Source organism: Sitophilus oryzae, unplaced genomic scaffold (genome assembly GCF_002938485.1).
Source record: "Sitophilus oryzae breed Bouriz unplaced genomic scaffold, Soryzae_2.0 scaffold_857_pilon_pilon, whole genome shotgun sequence".
NCBI lineage: Eukaryota > Metazoa > Arthropoda > Insecta > Coleoptera > Curculionidae > Sitophilus > Sitophilus oryzae.
In genome coordinates, this window is record NW_022147480.1 from 5,939,184 (window position 1) to 5,958,404 (window position 19,221).

At 32.5% G+C, this 19,221-nt stretch overlaps 4 protein-coding genes across 4 annotated transcripts in view; 2 read left to right on the forward strand and 2 right to left on the reverse strand.

The window, feature by feature from the left end:
* The first annotated feature begins 14 nt into the window (after window positions 1–14).
* LOC115889865 (COP9 signalosome complex subunit 3) lies at window positions 15–3,096 on the forward strand. Its single transcript, XM_030909946.1, has 7 exons — window positions 15–198; window positions 298–540; window positions 593–813; window positions 865–1,221; window positions 1,274–1,444; window positions 1,501–1,671; window positions 2,855–3,096. Exons 1-7 carry the CDS (start codon window positions 144–146, stop codon window positions 2,930–2,932), a joined length of 1,296 nt encoding a protein of 431 aa, XP_030765806.1. The 5' UTR covers window positions 15–143; the 3' UTR covers window positions 2,933–3,096.
* A 3,166-nt stretch (window positions 3,097–6,262) lies between these two features.
* On the reverse strand, window positions 6,263–7,378 carry LOC115889986 (nicotinamide riboside kinase 1). The gene has a single exon (XM_030910088.1). The coding sequence runs from the start codon at window positions 7,112–7,114 to the stop codon at window positions 6,464–6,466; it is 651 nt and encodes a 216-aa protein (XP_030765948.1). The 5' UTR covers window positions 7,115–7,378; the 3' UTR covers window positions 6,263–6,463.
* Window positions 7,379–7,442: 64 nt separating this feature from the next.
* On the forward strand, window positions 7,443–8,060 carry LOC115889987 (cysteine-rich PDZ-binding protein). The gene is made up of 2 exons (XM_030910089.1): window positions 7,443–7,765; window positions 7,827–8,060. Exons 1-2 carry the CDS (start codon window positions 7,593–7,595, stop codon window positions 7,954–7,956), a joined length of 303 nt encoding a protein of 100 aa, XP_030765949.1. The 5' UTR covers window positions 7,443–7,592; the 3' UTR covers window positions 7,957–8,060.
* Window positions 8,061–8,650: 590 nt separating this feature from the next.
* LOC115889985 overlaps window positions 8,651–19,221 on the reverse strand; it is a 103,029-nt gene continuing 92,458 nt past the window's right edge. The window contains exons 4-7 of the mRNA XM_030910087.1: window positions 15,770–15,912; window positions 14,355–14,496; window positions 13,661–13,857; window positions 8,651–12,574 (exon numbers count right to left, since the gene is read on the reverse strand). Coding sequence (XP_030765947.1) covers window positions 9,005–12,574; window positions 13,661–13,857; window positions 14,355–14,496; window positions 15,770–15,912 — 4,052 coding nt within the window. The 3' untranslated portion in view covers window positions 8,651–9,004. The remainder of the gene's footprint in view (window positions 12,575–13,660; window positions 13,858–14,354; window positions 14,497–15,769; window positions 15,913–19,221) is intronic.

A 19,221-nucleotide genomic window follows, 5' to 3' on the forward strand; every position in this document is an offset into this window, starting at 1 on the left:
TGATTATACGCCAACAAAACCGTAAAGACGTCAATTTGACAAGTTGTCAAGGCCAAACCGAAAATTGTAGGAAAACAAAATTATTTAAGTTTTCCGCAATTTACTGAAAACTCCGGTTTTTAAAATAATATTAGACTAATGAAATGGCATCTGCTTTAGAACAGTTTGTAAATACTGTACGAGCTCTCTCAACACACGGTGAGTTTTAATAATCATTTAAAAATAGATTTTAGATTGAGGTTAATATTTTCTATTGAGTCGAATTTATTTAAAATGTATTCTTTTCTTTTACTATAGGTAACTTTAGAGAACTCTATGAAGTTATTACAAAATCAAACGAGGTTTTGGCGAAGAATGTTCAACATTTAGATAATGTTCTTGAGACTTTAGATTATCAACAACATTCGTTAGGAGTATTAGCCGTATTGTTGGCAAAATTTAATAGTCCCAATGTCTCACTGCCAGATAACCGATTTTTGCAAGCTCAAGAATTTTTAACCAATTGTAATATTGAACAAGTTTTGAGTGCTCCCGATCTCTGTAAGTCATACGAGCCTCAAAGTAAAGTTTAATATAGATAACTTAATTTCAGTTGCTGAGTTTTGCCATCTTTTTACTAACTATTTAGTAGAAGAAAAACAGCCTATTAAAGGTATAAGTCTTCTAAAACAAGCAATAATAAGACTGGGATATGTATCAAAAGCTCAGCTGACTTCTGTGCATGCCGATTTGTGTCAATTGTGTTTGTTGGCAAAGTGTTTTAAACCAGCATTAGAAATATTAGACGTTGATATCATAAGTATTTGTCAAGAGGTTGGTATTTATTCAGTCATAATAGCTCATACCTTACAAAGATTTTTTTAGATTACTCATGCCAATGTAACCAGCCCTCAGTTTGATGCAAAATACTTTTTATTATATTATTATTATGGAGGAAAAATCTACTTGGCTTTAAGGAACTTAGACAGAGCACTATATTTCTTTGAAATTGCTCTCACTACACCAGCCCATGCAGTTTCGCATATTATGTTAGAAGCTTATAAAAAATTCATCTTAGTCTCACTCTTATTACACGGGAAAGTTCAACCAATCCCAAAATATTCTTCCAAAGTTGTGACTAGATTTATAAAGCCATTATCTCAACCGTACAATGATTTAGCAAATGCTTTTGTTACTAACAATTCTACAGAACTAACCAATCTCATTACAAAGCACACAGATGTAAGTAATTTGAATTTTTTTTTGCATCATCTATACTAAAAATATTTTGAAGGTTTTTAATAGGGATCACAATATGGGATTGGTAAAGCAAGTGTCGCAGGTTTTGTACAAAAAGAATATACAGAGGCTAACTAAAACATTTTTGACTTTAAGCTTAACAGATGTGGCGAGTAGAGTTAATTTACCAGGACCTGCCGATGCAGAAAAGCACATTTTAGATATGGTAAACTAGTATTTTTAGTTCGATAAAAGTGTATTTTATAATTTTCTTTTCTATAGATTGAGAATGGTCAAATATATGCCACTATCAATCAGAGGGATGGTATGGTGGTCTTTAGGGATGAACCAGACAAATACAGCGGACCTCAAGTATTAAAAACACTAGAAGAAGAATTAACTTTGTGTATGGAACTGGATAATCGGATTTTATGCATGGATGAAGAGATTCAAGTATGCTTTTTTTTATTTATACAAATACACACACCCGAAAAATCTAGGGATATCATTTTATTAAAGTTAAAAATAAATGTTTTGAATAAACAACCACATATTTGTAGGTTGATTATTTCTATTTCGATTGAAACGAAGTAGTCACACTAGTTATTTCTAAATTTGGGATATTTGCAGAAGTGTTTGTGCATTTTTTGTCAAATGTTTAAACATACACATAATGTAACCGTTAGTCCCGACACTGTTCGCAATAGATTAAGAGAGGTCAACTTAAGAAGCAGACGCCCCTGGAGAGCTCAACCCTTAACGAGAGGAAATCGAGAGGTACGATATTTGTGGGCTCAAGATCATGTTCAGTGGTCGAATGAACAATGGGCCAATGTTCTCTTTACGGATGAGTCACGCTTTGGAATTCATCCGAATTCGAGAAGGCTTAGGGTATGGAGAGAACCGGGAAATCTTATTCGGTTGGATCATGTTCAGGAAGTGCACCCTTATCAAGGTGGAACAGTTATGGTCTGGGGAGGAGTCCAGTTAGGCCGAAAAACCGATCTCGTTTTTCTTGGAAGGTTTCTAACAGGAATCACATATCGTGATTTAATTCTTGAGCCTGTCGTGTTACCATATGCCAATGATTTTGGGAGAAACTTCATTCTCATGCATGACAATGCAGGGCCTCGTACAGTCAGAGTGGTAAGTGAGTTTATCAATGCTCATCAATTAAACATCTTACCCTCGCCGGCACAATCTCCTGACCTCAACCCCATCGAGCACGTATGGGACGCGGTCCAAAGAAGAATTTTGAGAATGGGTATGCCTCGTGAAACTCGTAGGGATCTGGTTCGGGCCGTGAATGCAGCGTGGCAGGCTGTACATCAAGAAGAGATCGACAACCTGATCAGGAGCATGGAGAGACGATGTATTTATTAAGTAAAAATGGTTTTTATCTTTTTTTTAATTCACAGTTTAGAATAAAAAAAAATGTGTGTATTTTTTTGAGTTCGATAAAAATCAGGCTAAATTTGAAAAATTCGGTAAATTTCGCATTTTTATTTCCAATACGTCCTGTAAACTATTTGTTTATTTTAATTTTATTATATCAGAAATGCAAATAATAAAATTGTAATATCCCTAGACTTTTCCGGTGTGTGTAGTTTAATAAATTATATTATTTTGTTTTTAGGTGAACCCGCAGTATGTTAAAAAAACATCTGGACTTCAGGACGATGAGCAACCTTCGAAAAGCACCTATGCAATGTAATATTTTTATATACTTTACTAAATATTTAATTTTGTTGGATTTTTTTTGCTCACTGTTGTTGTATATTTTTGAAAACTTTGTAATAAAACAAGATAACTCTCTAAAATGCAGTAAAACAGGATAACATGCAGAATAACTACATACACTTAAAAATAAAAGTAATTATTTAAATATATTTTAAAAAATGTGTTTTCTTTGACGGGGTAAATTATACAGGTCCGGCAATAGTGCGTCGGGCATCTGTAGCTCCTAGAATAAAAAACTTGGGAATTTTGTTTAAGTTAAAACCAAAAGCATGTCAACCTAGGATGTTTTGTATTGCAGTATATTATTGCTATTTTGGCTTTCTTTCAGGTCATTTTATTTATACCAGTATATATGTAAAATACCAAAGAAAAATTATTGGGTGGCTTTGACAAAAATTTACTGTGGAAAATGCCATATGAAATATAAAATCGCGAATATCTGCGAAACCGTTAAAAAATTTGAAATACTCTAAATACAAAAAATGTTCATTTTTTAATTATCCATCTACTGAAGAAATAATATACAGGTGTTCCATTTAAAAGAACCAAAAAACATTTTACATTTTAGAAAGTTTGATGTAGAATTTTGAACATCCTGTATTATTTTACGATTTACGATTACCATATTTATAGCAAAGTAAGTACAAACAATCTAGTTCTTCTAATATAGTTTTGATTTCAGGACAGTTCTTGTATTTTTAATATTTTTTTAAGAAAAGCTGAAAAATATATACAGGGTGTTTCAAAACAAATGCGAAAATCTTCAGGGGGTGATTCCTTGTTCAAAATAAAGGGTAGTTTGCTTCATAAACGTTGGGTCAAAAGTCAACCATTAGGGAGATATCGCGGTACAAAGGTGGCAGAAAAATAATGTTTTAATTTTTTATCTTGAAAACGAAAAGAGATAGACTAATGAAATTTTATGGAAGCATTACTGTTATGAAAACACACTTTCTGGTAATTTTCTCACTTTTTTAAAATGAGTGGAAAGGGTGGAAATAAACTACCCCTATTATACTTGTTAACGAAATTTAAAGAAAAATCTTATCAAACGCATGCAAAAAAATTTGGATAGTTTAGTTGTTTATTGCGGAAATTGTATTTCTCTGATTATAATTCCCTACGCCACTGGTGAAATCCGGTCTGAGTAGCAATAATAGTTTCAAACATTAATTATAATACATGATATTGAAAATACTACTTGGAATTATTAAAAACAGTTTGGTTTGGATGTGGTACAAGACATATTAAAAGCATTTTACATATTTTTACTGCTATAATGAAAAAAAATGTACATTTTATGACCACATAACAAAAGTTGTGTATCGATTTTTACCTGTGAAATGTAATTCCAGCCACTTTTTTCTCGCTTCAGCCTCTGCAGCCATACGCTGAACATCTCACCCTACTAAACAACACAGTTTATAAATTTAGAACAAAACAGTTGTCACAAAAAACATGAACTTTTTTATCTCTTGTGTTTTTTTGATAAAACTCATCGATTTGAAATTAAAAAATAAAATGTAAAGCATTACCCCATGTCAGGATAAAAACATTTTTATTTTTTAATATGTACTTTTTTTATTATTTTGTACTTTCATGAATTAAAATACAGAATTAAAAATTGTCTTGGTAAATAATTTTTAAGAGGTTATCGTTCAGAAGAAAATGTAACGATATTATTACGAAATAAAACTGTTTGACAGCAGCCTACTAGATTCTTTATCCAAAAATGTTTTTTGTCCTGACATGTAATGCTTTACATTTTATTTTTAATTTCAAATCTTACTAAAAAACTACTAATTTTACTAAAAAACACAAGAGATAAAAAAGTGTCTAAACAAACTAAACTATCCATTTTTTTTTTTTGCATGTGTTTGATAAGATTTTCTTTAAATTTCGTTAACAAGAATGATAAGGGTAGTTTATTTCAACCCCTTCCACTCATTTTAAAAAAGTGAAAAAATTACCAGAAAGTGTGTTTTCATAATAGTAATGCTTCCATAAAATTTCATTAGTCTATCTCTTTTCGTTTTCAAGATAAAAAATAAAAACATTATTTTTCCGCCATCTTTGTACCGCGATATCTCCGTAATGGTTGACTTTTGACCCAACGTTTATGAAGCAAACTACCATTTATTTTGAACAAGGAATCAGCCCCTGAAGTTTTTCGCATTTGATTTGAAACACCCTGTATATAGTTTTTATTTATTTATTAATATCTCTGAAACTGTCGAAATATATTTATTCATATCTTAGGATTATACATATAGTAAGTGATCTGAAAGGAAGCCAAAAATGCAATAATATACAGGGTGTTCTATTTAAAAAAAAAAACGAAGAAACATTTTATATTTTAGAAAATTTGGCGTAGAATTTTGAACATCCTGTATAATTTACGATTACCATATTTACAGCAAAGTAAGTACAGACCATCTAAAGTAAATACCTAATATAGTTTTGATTTCAGAACAGTTCTTGAATTTTTAATAATTTTTTAAGAAAAGCTGAAAAATATATACAGGGTGTTTCAAAACAAATGCGAAAATCTTCAGGGGGTGTATATATATATTTTTTATTTATTTATTAATATTTCTAAAACTATCGAAAAAAATTTACTCATATTTTAGGATTATGTTAAGTAATCCGAAAAGAAGCCAAAAATGTAATAATACATGTTGTTCCATTTAAAAAAAGCTGCCCGATCCACTCACACTTTTTTGAGCCACCCTATAGAAGTTAAAATATTTTCGTGAAATACATCCTAGTACATAGTTTAGGTTTGCGCTTAAACAAAATTCTCAAGTTTTTTATTCTAAGAGCTACATAACAGATGCCCGACGCACTTTTGCGGGACCCTGTATACGTATAATATTTCACATATGTGTTAATATTGTGAAACCTAATAAGCTTTTAGATAAATTCAGGATGAATACTTATCTGAATTAACAAGTTATTAATTACCAAAAGTGTAAAATAGAATAAGTACTGATATTTGTTTACATTTTTATCATAAAAAAATGATTGTTTGAATAGAAATGTACTGTCTCTAGCTGATATAATTGAATTACATTTTCACACAATCACTATAAAAATTGCTGAGAAACAATTCAAAAAATATTGCTTGTAGATGTCAGGAGTGGGATTCTGTAAGCTCGGTAGCAAGAAATTTCCTGTCTAGCCTATGCTATTTGTATACGATTGTTGAGTCACTAGACAGGAAACATGTTTACAGAATCAGGTCCCTCATTGTTACCTTGTTAAACTCACTGATATCTTTATCTAACATAAAAAAACAAACATCTTAACTTAAAACTTATTATTAAATAGATTTCATTGTTAACATGTTAAAATAAATACCCGATCTTTAAGTACATTATAAAATATAAATTAAGAAGTAAATTACATTTTGTACACTTCAGTTTTAAAATCACTTGGAATGTTTTATAAATGAAAAGATATATTTATAAATTTTGTGGAACACAAAATGTACTATAATACAGTATCAATATTGTTTTAAGGCTTTGGCAAGATCATTTAAAATTATTTCAACATGATTTGTGGTATTTTCATTGAAATATGTTACATCACCAACGGTCTTCTTTACCTCAGCCACATGCTGCAAGTGCTCAGGCCATGCACACTTCTCAAAATACCCAGGACAATCAGGGGGCTCATATACCCTCTTTAATCTTCGTTTGAAGCATTCTTCGTAATCCAAGGTGAAATAGTATTTCAGATCACATATATCAGCTAGAGGTTTATAATTAAGTATACAAAAACCTTCAATTATTACAACATGGCAGCCTGATTCCTTTATTTTAACAATATTCTCATGCATGAGGTTCGAAAAGCAGACTATTCTATCCCAAATTGTTATTTTTTCTGGAGCCTTTATTAGAGTTAATTCTTGCTCTATGTTCTGTTTAATTTCATCAAGCATCCGAGCCATGTCCAAGGAACTGACTATATCGAAATTAATGTGATTTAATTCGGGTATCCACGTGTGTCTTGGGTCTTCTACATCAAAATAATATTCGTCCTGGCCGAAAACCCTGCTATTAGGTAACAATTTATGTAATTCTTGTGCTGTTGTTGTTTTTCCACTGCAGGTCGCTCCGCAAATACCCAATACTAGAACTTTTTTATTGGACATGATTTGTTTATTATTCCAAGATGCGATTTTCACAATTATTCACGAATTAAACGATCACATTAATGGTGTAATCAAACCGTCTATCACAATCACTGCGTTTATATAAATGTACAATCTCTGTAAACATGCTTTTCTTGATATCATTGCTTTTAATTATTGTCTATTTTAATAAGTGAATTACGCAATAACTTTATGTTGATCTTGATATTTTAAAATTTTAAAATAAATTCAAATTGACATATTTATTCAAAGATCAATGTCACCAACATGAGAACAGTAAAAATAATTAATAAACCTTAATCATATTTTTTATATGATCGGGGATGACAGTGACAAATGACAGTTTTGTGCTTTCTTAACCTTAAAATCGGTTATAAATAAACATTTTAATAATAATAACATTTTAATATATTATTAAAAAATTATAAACATTTCATCACATTACTGTATTTTAATCGAAAAATATCTCAGAAGCAAAATGGTTTGTGATAAATGTCAGAAGAAAGTAGGGAAAGTTATTACTCCGGATACCTGGAAGAGTGGTGCCAGGAATACCACTGAAAGTGGTGGACGCAAAATTAATGAAAACAAAGCATTAACTGCCTCCAAAAATAGATTCAACCCGTATACAACCACATTTGAAAAGTGCAGGTAGTTATAACAAGTATAGGTAATTTGTTTATTGTGCTAACGAACTTTACTTGTTTTTCAGAATATGTAAACAAGTGGTGCACCAAGTCGGGTCACACTACTGTCAAGCTTGTGCTTATAAGAAAAGTATTTGTGCGATGTGTGGAAAGAAATTAATGAGTACAAAGAACTATAGACAATCTTCAGCGTGAAGAATAAATGAGTATTTTAGTTGTATTGGGTACTATTTAATTATTTTTTTGGGTATATCGGTAGCATAATAGAATAAAATTGTTAAAAAATGAACTGAAGTTGTGCACAGGAATAACAATGTAATATTATAGGATAGAATACCAATTATTTATAATTAAAAATAGTTATAATTGCCTGTGTATATGTACATAGTATATTTAATAGATGGAGGGGGGAGGGGTACTCAAAAAGTAATATAAATAAAACAAATCTTAATACTTTAAACAGTAATATAATGGTCCATTTTATTACACACATAATTATCTTCTTATATCTTTAGAACAAATAATCTCCTTTGTTATAATTATAACCAGAAATGTAATTAGATTGTACAAACATAATTGTTTTCAAAAGGATGTATATTTATTTATAAGAAAAACAATATATAGAAATACTTTATTATCATATCTCTATTTTACATAATTAGTTTTGTAAACATAAAAAAATATTAAGAGTATTAATGACATTTTCCTACTTTATTTTTTGTTTTAGCAATAAAATATCTTATATACACCCAGTAGTTTTGTGTTCCAATCAAAAAATTATTATACTTAAACAATAATAAGGCACATATTACAGTTAAAATTTTAACAACAAAACTATAGTCTTATACTTAAAAATATCATTTTCAAAAATATGGTGAAATATATACTATTAAGGGCTCAACCAAATATATTTTAAAATAATAGTTATATTTAACAAAATGTTCGCAAAATAAAAGATAATTATAAACACTTAAGTACAGCACCATGAATTTTTTGAGCATAATATGAGGTATATAAGAGTAAAATCGTTAGTTTTTCTTGATTATGCTGTGTGATGTCTAAAATATACAGTACACTATCTTGGCACTTGCTATACAAACAATATAAATTATCTATGTTGGATACCTATAACAATAACAACCTAGAGTTGTCAGAAATACTGAAATAACAATTATTTGTAAGTATCTTATCACTATAAATCTATCACCTCTGTTCAATAGTCTTTTACATTTTGAACCATCCTCTACTTGTCTTTGCCCACTGTAACGTTGCTAACATTGCTGTTTGAATTAAAGACCCATTGCTTAAAGCTGCTTTCAACCCCGCCATTTGTAGACAAACCATCGTCACTCTTCCTAGGCGCAATAGGAGGTTTACTGTTCAATGTAGGTAGTCCAGATGGTATTTTCGAACTGTTTCTTATGGAAGTTACCGAAATATTCTTACTACTAACACTAGGTGGTTTAATTTTCGATGTAAAAGGTGTGGAATGTATGGACGATGAAGACATCAGCTCTAAAATAGCCTTTTCGTTCTCATTTTCCAGATTTCTGGAATCACGTCGTTCTGGACTAGTTGGCGGAGTCTTCATCGTCGTGGAGATAGGAATGCGAGACTTTGGAGGAGTGGTGTTGTCCCTTTTGGGAGGACTTCTGTCACCTGAGGCTTTTTCGAAGTTTGACCTCAACAACTCGAACGAGTGTCTTTTTTCGGGAGTCCTTCTAGACTCCTCGTAACTCGAGGTACTAAACCTCATCTCTGGAAGAGTTTTCAGCTGTTCCTCTGCGATCTCCTGGATTTTACTAGCCTGTTTCTCCGCGTCTGTCTTCTCTTCCAGAACGATGGATTTGGGTTCGTCCTTGATGAACTCATCCAAGCTGGTTTCAAAATTATCTATGTTGTCTTCAAATGATTCAAGCCTGGATTCGAAATTCTTCACGTATTTCTCAAAGGCCGTGTCTAAGTTGTCCTTGGTTGGACTGACTTTGACTTCAGACACAGCGTTGCTAGTGGGCGTGCACACTTGAATCTCGGTGATGTAAGTTTTTTGGTCGTCCTCTGAAGTTTGATTAACTTCTTCAATATTTTCGTCTTCCAGAGGTTTGATTTCTGTCAGAGATATGGCAGGACTTTCGTCATCTATGCTCTTAAATGTACTTTTCTCAATGATAGTTCCAATAGGAATAGGTTCTATAAGAGGGTCTTGTATATGGAGTTCCCTGTTAAGTATTTGTAACATAGGTTTATCTACTTCAAACGTAGAATACTTGCTTTCAGTGATTTCGACTTTGTAGTCATCTTGATGATCTCCCTTTTTCACTGTGATAAATTTGTTTTCATTCACACTAACAGGGATCTCTTCCGCTCCTTTAGTAACTTTTGAAAACGAACTCTCAGTTATTTCCACCACAGGATCAGCGGTCTGCGATGTTTCTATTTTCTTTAGAGTTACTTTGTCTGGTCTGGATACTATAACGGTAACTTCGTTTGTAGGACCTTCTTCGAGAACAGTGTTCTCCAGAGCGGTAGTGTACAGCTCACTGGGTTCATTATTAATGCTTAAATGCAAGTTTGAACCGCCGTTTTCCATTACTGTAACATGACTGATTAATTTATCCTCCGAAATAGGCACATCGAATTTAAAAGAGGGCTTTTTTGCCTCCAAACTTTCGAAAGTGTTTCTCGAAACTTTGACGTCGTCTGGAATATTAGTATCTACTTCGTACACTGATTTCTCATTAAAAATAAAGTTCGCAGTTGCATTTTTTATGTTTCCTGCTGTTTTCGATTCATCTGGAACATTAGATGGTGACGTGGATACTACAGTTACGTCATTGGTGTGGTTTTTGTTATAACTATCCAACACTTCTTCCACTAGGGTCATAGAAGGTGCTGGGGATGACGCACCATGCAAATTATCAACTTCCCACTCATCTTTGATCATCTCACCGTCAGGATTCCTACCTTTCGCTAGTCTAGAACACGTTTTCACTATGCTGTGCTTCTCAAACGAAGTGACAGGTACTTTGTTAGTTAAATCGATTACCGCTTCTTTTTCGGGAGTTTTTTCTCTTTTAGGAGGCACAGGTTTAATACATTCGTACTCCACTAAAATGTTTGTATTTGGTGCGTTGGTGAGGTTGAGTAGAGAATTACTTCTTGGACTAATTGAAGGTTTTGACGGTTCTTCATGCACGTCTACTTTAAGAGTCGATTTCGGAGAAACCTCCAGTATATTTACGAGTTTCTCACCGTTTTCTTGTTCGTGTTTTTCTTCAAAACTTTCGTCAGAATTTGATTGAAAGATTTTAGGTTCGTGGGATTTAGGAGCTCTTTCCGGAACTACGGGAACTTGTTGACGTTTCGAGTAAAGAGGTTCTTCAGACTCTAGTCCATTTTTCGAGACTTTTTCAAACTTTTTCCATCCAGAATTTTCGAATCTTATATTTTCGATCTCTTCCTCGTCAGGCCATATTTTATTACTCGCAGTATCAGCTGGAGGATGCCACAGTTTCGGTTTCTGGTACTCTCTAGCGACTTCATCAGGAATCACCTCGATTCCTTCGTTTTCTTTTTTGATCTGGATGACCCGATCCATCACAGCGTTGAATTGGGGTTCAGAATACCTTCTTTGGTCCCATTCTTCGTCACTTTTATCCACGCTTAAGATGGCGTCTTCTAGATTTCCCCATTCCGTTGACTTCTTCAGCCTGTTCCTCTGGAATGTGTTCAAACCGTCCAGAATCAGAGACAGGCGAGGTTCTCGGTCAATTAACAGGTTGTCCCTCGCGTCATGGGTCTCGTTTTTGGTTAGAGTTGGACCTGTATTGTCGGTAATATCCAGACTCTGGGCTCTCTCCAATGTTCCAGAGTTAGATCGCGGGGCTTTCTTCATTTTGGACAAATCCCCAGTGCTGGCTGTCTTCCTAGCTTGTCTCTCCTGGTCCTCGGTTTTATGTATGGTGATGTCGCTAGCGTTTAGTTCGATGGTGTTGACGGAAGACAGGGTTCTGCTCATTTCATCTTCGGAATCTGATCCGTATCTTAAGTTATTTTCGCTAGGAGAGGAATCTCCTGTTCCTAAACCGCTCAGATCTTCAAAGGCTCGAGTTTTTCCCGATCCTAGTCCAAAATTGAGCTTAATCTCGCCAGCGGGTGGTTGTGGGGCTTTTGGTTTGAGCTTACCCAATGACTCTTCTTCGTGTATACCGTTTTCAATAGAACTTTGTCTGTTTCTTCTGGCTGCTACGGCAGCTCCAAGCATGTGTTCGGGGATTTCTAGGGGAATCCCGTTCTTGTCCCTTTTTATTCCCGAATCGTTACGCTGGAACGCAGGTTCAGGGGATTTTTTCTCGCGTTTTTTTGCTTGAGGGGGTTGAAGTTTGTTAGCATCGACTTCATCAATACTCCTGATCGGAATTTCTTCAAAATTCTTTTCAATATTGTAATTATTCTGATTCTGTTCCACTATCTTCGGACTTTTTTCCAAATTATCAAAAGGTAAAACTTTCACACCAAACTTATGACTCTTATTTTCGGATTTTTGCAAGTCTGACTCAATTAAATATGATTGGTCTTTGAGTCTGAAGTCTTCCTCGGACATTCTCGTTTCCAGATGGGTTTTGAGTGACTCAGGTGTCATTTTTTGAGGTGATGTGTCGGCTTTTCGCGGTTTGGGTTGGTTGGGACGTGGTGATTTGGACTCTTTGCGTTCCAGAGTGGTCATGTTGCTCCTGGATTTCTGTAAGCTCGAGTAGTTCGAGCTGGAAGAGTAGTCGTCGCCGAAGAGCTTCTTTTTCGAAGATTTCTCAGCCTGAAAAAGTCAAAAAGATTTATAATTAATACCTTGTATGTAATTGTAATTATGTCTGTTCTCTATTGGACTTTTTGTACATTTTTCATCCGAATAGTTTTCTTATAACTGAAAAAATACCTACACGTAGTGTTAACAGTTTTAAAAACAATTTTTCTTCAATTTTATTTCAACAAATAATTTTTCTATATGGGAGCAGTTAAAAGAAAAATAACAAAATTCAGAATTAGTTAATTCCATTAGAATTAGGGATGGGCAAATGCAAACTCTAAAACCAAGACTCCTTTGATCTTGCAGTCTACAATAAGTAGTCTTGATCTTAGACTTGGTCTTGCATGTTCCAGTCTTGGTATTGGTCTTGGTGCAAGACCTTTGCAAGTTTTGCAAATTCACTACACAGAAAATCTTTAAATAAAATGTATTTTAAATAATTTTATATAAATGAAACTTTAAAAAGAGAAATATTTTTCGGATAAAAAAATAATTTTCATATACAGAGTGAGTCTTAAATAAGTGCAAATATTTTTATGGGTAGTATATTTCGAGTCCAGAAATACATCTATGAGGCTTTTTTTCACGAAAACATTTTTGAAAATTCGGATTTTTTTGAAAAAGGAATAGAAATTTTAGAATTTTTAGTTAAAAAACATAATACCTTCATAATATGGCAATATAGGAAGTAGATTACATTTACATGAAAGAAAACCCAGGAAAGATCCAGTCAGTGGTTCTCAAAATTTAAGCGAAAAAACAATTATTTGTTTTTGAAATTATGAAAGTAAAATATCTCAGTTATTTTGGACTTATTTGAAAAACGATAAAGAGAAAATAATGTTTTTTTTATTTAGATCTACGACCAGCTCTGAAAATATTTGCGCTTATTTAAGACTCACCCTGTATATTTAAGAAATATGACGAGGGTTAATTAAAGTGTAGTCCTGACGAAGACAATATAATTTGTCGAAACGTTGGCCTATCACTGAATAAAAAACTGGATTATTTCCTTTGACGATTAGATACGATTAAGGATACGTCTATTATTGCCATGAAGTTCTGCAATAAAGAATAGACTCTTTTTATACTTACATGATAGAGATCGATAAAACTAGAGCTTCTATATACAGGGTGAACGAGGTTCTGCCCTTGTCCCTGGGTGTATGATAGAATCCTACCACTCTTTGCTTCAATGATCACTTCGTAAGGACTAGCATAACTCAGTATATTCAGAGCATCTTCGTAGACCATGTGTTCAAAACTGATAGTCACACTGTTTATTCTATCACCTTGAAAAAAATATATTTTTTTTAGTTTTTTTAAATTTTAAATTAGTCTAGTTGATGGATATATTACGCTCAATAGTCGAATTCGGGCAATGCTCGAGAAAAATACGCAAATCTAGTTTTGAGCAAAGAATATTTCCCAACCCCAAAAATTAATTTTATTCCATTATTTTTTTTTGCTTATAGTGTGATTTGATTGCATTGGTTTCACTCTTTTTGGTTGGATTGGTTTAGTTATTTGGCAAGTTGGTTAGCGTGGTTATTTGGAGGGTGTTAATTCATTGGTTAGTTGGTTTTTCGGGTTGGGGAAATATTCCTTTGCTCAAAACTAGATTTGCGTATTTTTTTCGGGCATTGCCCGAATTCGACTATTGAAGCGTAACAGATATATCTTTTATCTTATATCAGGGTTTGTTAAACTTATAACTATAATGAAAAGATATTCTTTTAGTTGGATATTTTGATTGGAGATGATTAAAAACAAAAAATTGATTGCTCACCTGAACTGAGTTTTTTGGATTCAAAAGCTGGACCCCTGTGTAAGATATCCTTAATATAGATCCCTTCCCTCATGTTGCCGCATATGTTAAAGCCCAATCCTGTAAAGTCCTGGCTTTTTAATGCCACCACTTTGACTTGACTCTGTAAGAAACATAAAAAGTAAATACTTTAATATTGTTATAGGTCCTATACACATACACCAATGAAATTCCTCTTGTTACAAAAGAGCGTACCGTCCTATTTGCCGATGACACCTCTATAGTTTTTAGTGAGGACGATGATGAATTATTGTTGAGTAAAGCTACAGATTCGCTACATGCAAGAGTACTTTGTGGCAAATGATTTATCATTAAATGTTGCAAAAACGCAGTTGATGCTTTTAGAAAAACGAGGTAGCAGTTCATTTGTATGTAGATGATGTACAATGGACATAAAATTGTTTCTACAGACACGGTAACTTTTTTGGGTGTGCTTGTGGACAAAAAATTGGATTGGAAGGTTCAGGTATCCAATGTCTCGGCGGGGATTGCCAGATATAGTTATGCCCTCAAAATAATTGCGGGAAGTGTTGGAACGGAAGCAGCTATAACTGCATATCATGCTTATGTACAGTCTACATTAAAATACGGGATCATTTTTTGGGGAAATTCAACTGACATTTCGAGAGTTTTGGTGATACAGAAGCGATGCATCAGAAATATTCTCAAGCTTCAATATCGAGAAAGTTGTAAGAAAACATTTATTAAAAACAACATTTTAACTGTAGTCTGCCTTTACATATTGAATGCAATACTGTTTGTTCATGAAAATAAAGACCTTTTTAATCATAATAAGCTAGAGCATGATTATGATATTTACAAGTAATAAGCTAATATTAATGGGTAAGAGGTGTAACTTTAGTTATATTCAGAAAAATGTTAAGAACTCCTCAATATCTGTATATAACAGTCTTCCTGAAACTGTTCGCTTGCTTCCTATAAACTGATTAAAAACAGCAGTTAAAAAGTACTTGATAAGTAAAGCGATTCAGTGGACGACAATGACAGGATTAATTTGTTATTAATATAAATTTGGAATTTTGTATATACCTATATATTTTTTTCTGCTTTTTCTGTGTTTTTTGTTTGTTAACTACTAATCATATATCACGTATATGATTATATATTTTTCTTACTTCTCTGTTAATTTAATTATCTTTTATTATTCACAGTAATAGTGAACATTTTTGACATGTTCTACACCATTCGGGATATTTGTATGTAACATTTGTTATTATACTTAGAACTAATAAACAATTATCTATCTATCTATCTATATATGATCAAATAAATTTTCAAACAAGAAATTATTTGTGTTATATGTACTAATTCGTTATATTTTATGTATATGTAATAGCTTTTAGAGTTTCTGTTACCTCAATATTTGAGTCATCCAACGCCCTCTTCTTTTCTGATGACTTTAAGTGAAGACCGGACAATGGAGCCCAGTGTGTCCATTTTGCCTTGTTGCCACTGTCTAACTTTGAACTTTTTTCAGTCGTCGCCAATATAGTCGTATCTATAAATATAGAAAAACATCTAATAAATTAATATCATATTTTCATATACCGGGTGCGTCTCAAAAGTGGCTCACCTCTATAACTTTTTTATTTTTTAGATAAAAAAAACGAGATTTGTTATGTTAGTATATGATATTAAATACGACTTATAACGATAATATGACTCGAAATACCAAGTGTGTTGTACCAAATTATTCGTAAAAAATGCTTTTTCCAACTATGCTAATGAGCCACCCTTGTTCCATTTGAAAAATTGAGATATGATTAAAAATACACGATTTGGCCATTTTTTAACCGACCAAGACAAGACACGAAGAACATTAGACGATCAAATCTATTTTTCCAAGCCTCCTTGATTAAAAATTAATGTTTTGAACACAGCCACTCTAGATTGAAATTTAAAATACGATTTTTCTTTAAAGTTGACATGTGATATTTCATTCTATTCAGTGTCATTTTCAATCGAATAAAGCAAAAATATACAGAGGGTGCCATTTAAAAATCAAAAGTTGTAATCATTTTCGGTGAAATAGGAAGTGACAGAAAATAATCGAATACGTCAATCAATCCTAATTTATGTCAAATATTAACATACCAAATTTCGTTTTTTTATTTGAAAAAAATGGGTGAGCGACTTTCGAGACGCACCTGGTATAACTTTTATCAGTATTTCAATATTCGATAAAAAACACAAAATGGGATATTTTGAAATCTACACGATTTGATTTCAAAGATTATACCCATTTATATTTATCGTATTTTCTATGTACCTCTAATTATAAACGTATGCAAATATGACCAATCCCAAAACAAACAGGTAGCTCGTAATGATGGTACTTGTCGTACTACCTATATCCGCCTCTATATTTTTCGCAGTATGACGCAAAATATTTAACCTAAACAGGTTTGGAATGGGCACAGAAAGTTTGCTATAGATTCATTCGGAAACTATGTAGGTATAATAGAGTACCCATAAGTTAATTATGCCATTACGCGCAACCAATCAGGTTGAGTATTTAAAATTACTTTTATACAGGATGAAAAAGAAATTAAAAAGTGTTATTTTCCTCTTTTTATCATTTGCTTTGCAGTAAAGTTATGGTAAGTTTTAGAAAAAAAAAATATTTTTGAAGTAAGAGTGTAAACGTCAAAGTGTTGTTAGATCAACATTTTATTCAATAGTTATTATTTATGCTCAGTAACTTTTTTATCATTTGATCAGTAGCGTGCCGTGGGTAAAAGGGCGGGGTGGGCGAGCTATACTATGTTCAGGTTGCGATTTCATTAGGGCGCGTCACTCTGTCAGAGCTAAGAGCGGAGGGGGCAATCGCCCCCCGTGCCACCTATACGGCACGCCACTGCATTTGATTACATTTTCAAAATTCCTCTGTTACTTGAAGAAGCAGTTAATAGAAATTTCTGCAAGGCTTTATATCCTCAAAGGCGCTATTTACGTTTAATCAAGCGATTAAGAGTCTATTACGCTCAGGGTTGGAAAAAATCTTGATTTAAAAAAAAATCAAAAAAATCAGATTTATTTGATTTAAATCAGATTTTTTTTATTTTAATTCAAAACAATATTTAAATTGGATTTTCAAATGACTAGGACTTATTTCCAATTAAAGTCCTATCCTAAATGGCTAAATCTTTATAACTCTGCCCGTTATCGATAACATTAATAATTCTAGGGTGCGTTTTGTCATTTTTCCACATCGGTCACCAATATATTTCGCAAAAAAGTCGCTCGCTTCAGATCAAAAGGATTTTTTTTTCAAACGTCTCAAAAGTATTAATTTTTGTCATTTTAACGCCTAGGTATAAAAGTAAAGCACTGTTACGCCTAAGCACAAAAGTACAAAAATATATTATTAAACAAAAAAAATATTAAGTGTCAAATTCAACGAGCATACAAATTGTTGCTCGATTGCTGTTTATATTATTTCCAATGTTTGTAATGTTTTAAAAAAATAGTATGTATGTTCTATTAAGAGTAAAAATATACTTTTTGTGCTTCCTTGTAACGTCGGAATATACGATGGTCCTTCAAAGGTACAGTATCATCAAAAAATGTATAATTTTTACTCCTAATAAAACAATACACTATTGTTCGGAAATACTCTTAAGTTGAGAATACCTAGCCATTACCGCTTATTTTCCTACTTTTTCGGAAATGGTGGTAGTGAAATGGACTAAACATTCTACTATCATAATAGCGCCTTTGATAATATAAAGCCTTGAAACAATTTCTTTCAACTGCTTCTTCAAGTAACAGAGGAATTGTGAAAAAGTAATCAAATGGTAAAAAAGCTACTGAGGCTATCAAAATGTGGATCTAGCAACAATTTGACGTTTAAACTATGACTTCAAAAATATCTTTTTTCAAAAGCTTACCATGACTTCACTGAGGCGTCGTTTCTTGTTCACTGCCATTGGCATTTCAATTATATTTGACATTAATTAAACTTTTAGTTACGTAATCGAGAGCGCGGTTTTTAAATTCATTGTTGCCAACCATGGATATATTCGGCGCCGGGCTGACTAACTGGAATTTAAATTTCGCGCTGGGGATTCAGGTGGTAGCTCTGCTGTAAAAAATGCCAAGTTGTCCCGTTTATTTATTTATTTCCTGACATTTTCATCCGTTTCTGCATTTTAGCTTTGTATTACTAGTTCTTGGTTTAAATAAACAGTGTTATGACACTTTAAGCTTATAAATGCAGACCTTGCAGTCGAACATTGTTCTTTTTAGAACCTTTAGTGCGAAGTATACAAGATTAATAGCCGTAAAAAACTAATCGCAACTTTATTAGAATATTTTGAAGGAGAAAGCGGTAGTAATGGCCCTTTATGTCCCTTAGTGCTGTTAAGGTGAGTTTTCTCGATGTAAATAACTGTTTAAACGATTTGTAATTAATTAATTTTTTTCCTAAAATATTTTGATTAAAAGAACATATACAGGGTATCTCAGAAATAAGTGCAAGAATTTTAATTGGTAGTATATAGTTCAACGCCAGAAACACGCCTATGAGATTTTTTTTCGCGAAAAAAAAATCAAAATTCGAAATGTTTTCAAATTTTTTTTTAGTTAAAAAACATAATTTCTTGATAATAAGTCAACATAGGTATTAGATTAAATTTACAAGAAAGAAAATCCAAAAAAGATCTACTGATTCTCAAAATTTTTAGCAAATCATTTTTTTTGGAAATTTTCAAAGTAAAATAACTCCGTTATTTTGGACTTATTTGAAAAACGATGAAGAGAAAATATGTTTCTTTTATCGAGATCTACCACCCCTTAAAATACGTGC

Coding starts and splice junctions, on each gene's coding strand:
- LOC115889865 (XM_030909946.1), top strand. CDS start 144: ATGGCATCTGCTTTAGAACAGTTTGTAAATACTGTACGAGCTCTCTCA. Junction 541..592: donor TTTGAGTGCTCCCGATCTCT/GTAAGTCATACG, acceptor ACTTAATTTCAG/TTGCTGAGTTTTGCCATCTT. Junction 1,445..1,500: donor AAAAGCACATTTTAGATATG/GTAAACTAGTAT, acceptor TCTTTTCTATAG/ATTGAGAATGGTCAAATATA.
- LOC115889987 (XM_030910089.1), top strand. CDS start 7,593: ATGGTTTGTGATAAATGTCAGAAGAAAGTAGGGAAAGTTATTACTCCG. Junction 7,766..7,826: donor ACCACATTTGAAAAGTGCAG/GTAGTTATAACA, acceptor CTTGTTTTTCAG/AATATGTAAACAAGTGGTGC.
- LOC115889986 (XM_030910088.1), bottom strand. CDS start 7,114: ATGTCCAATAAAAAAGTTCTAGTATTGGGTATTTGCGGAGCGACCTGC.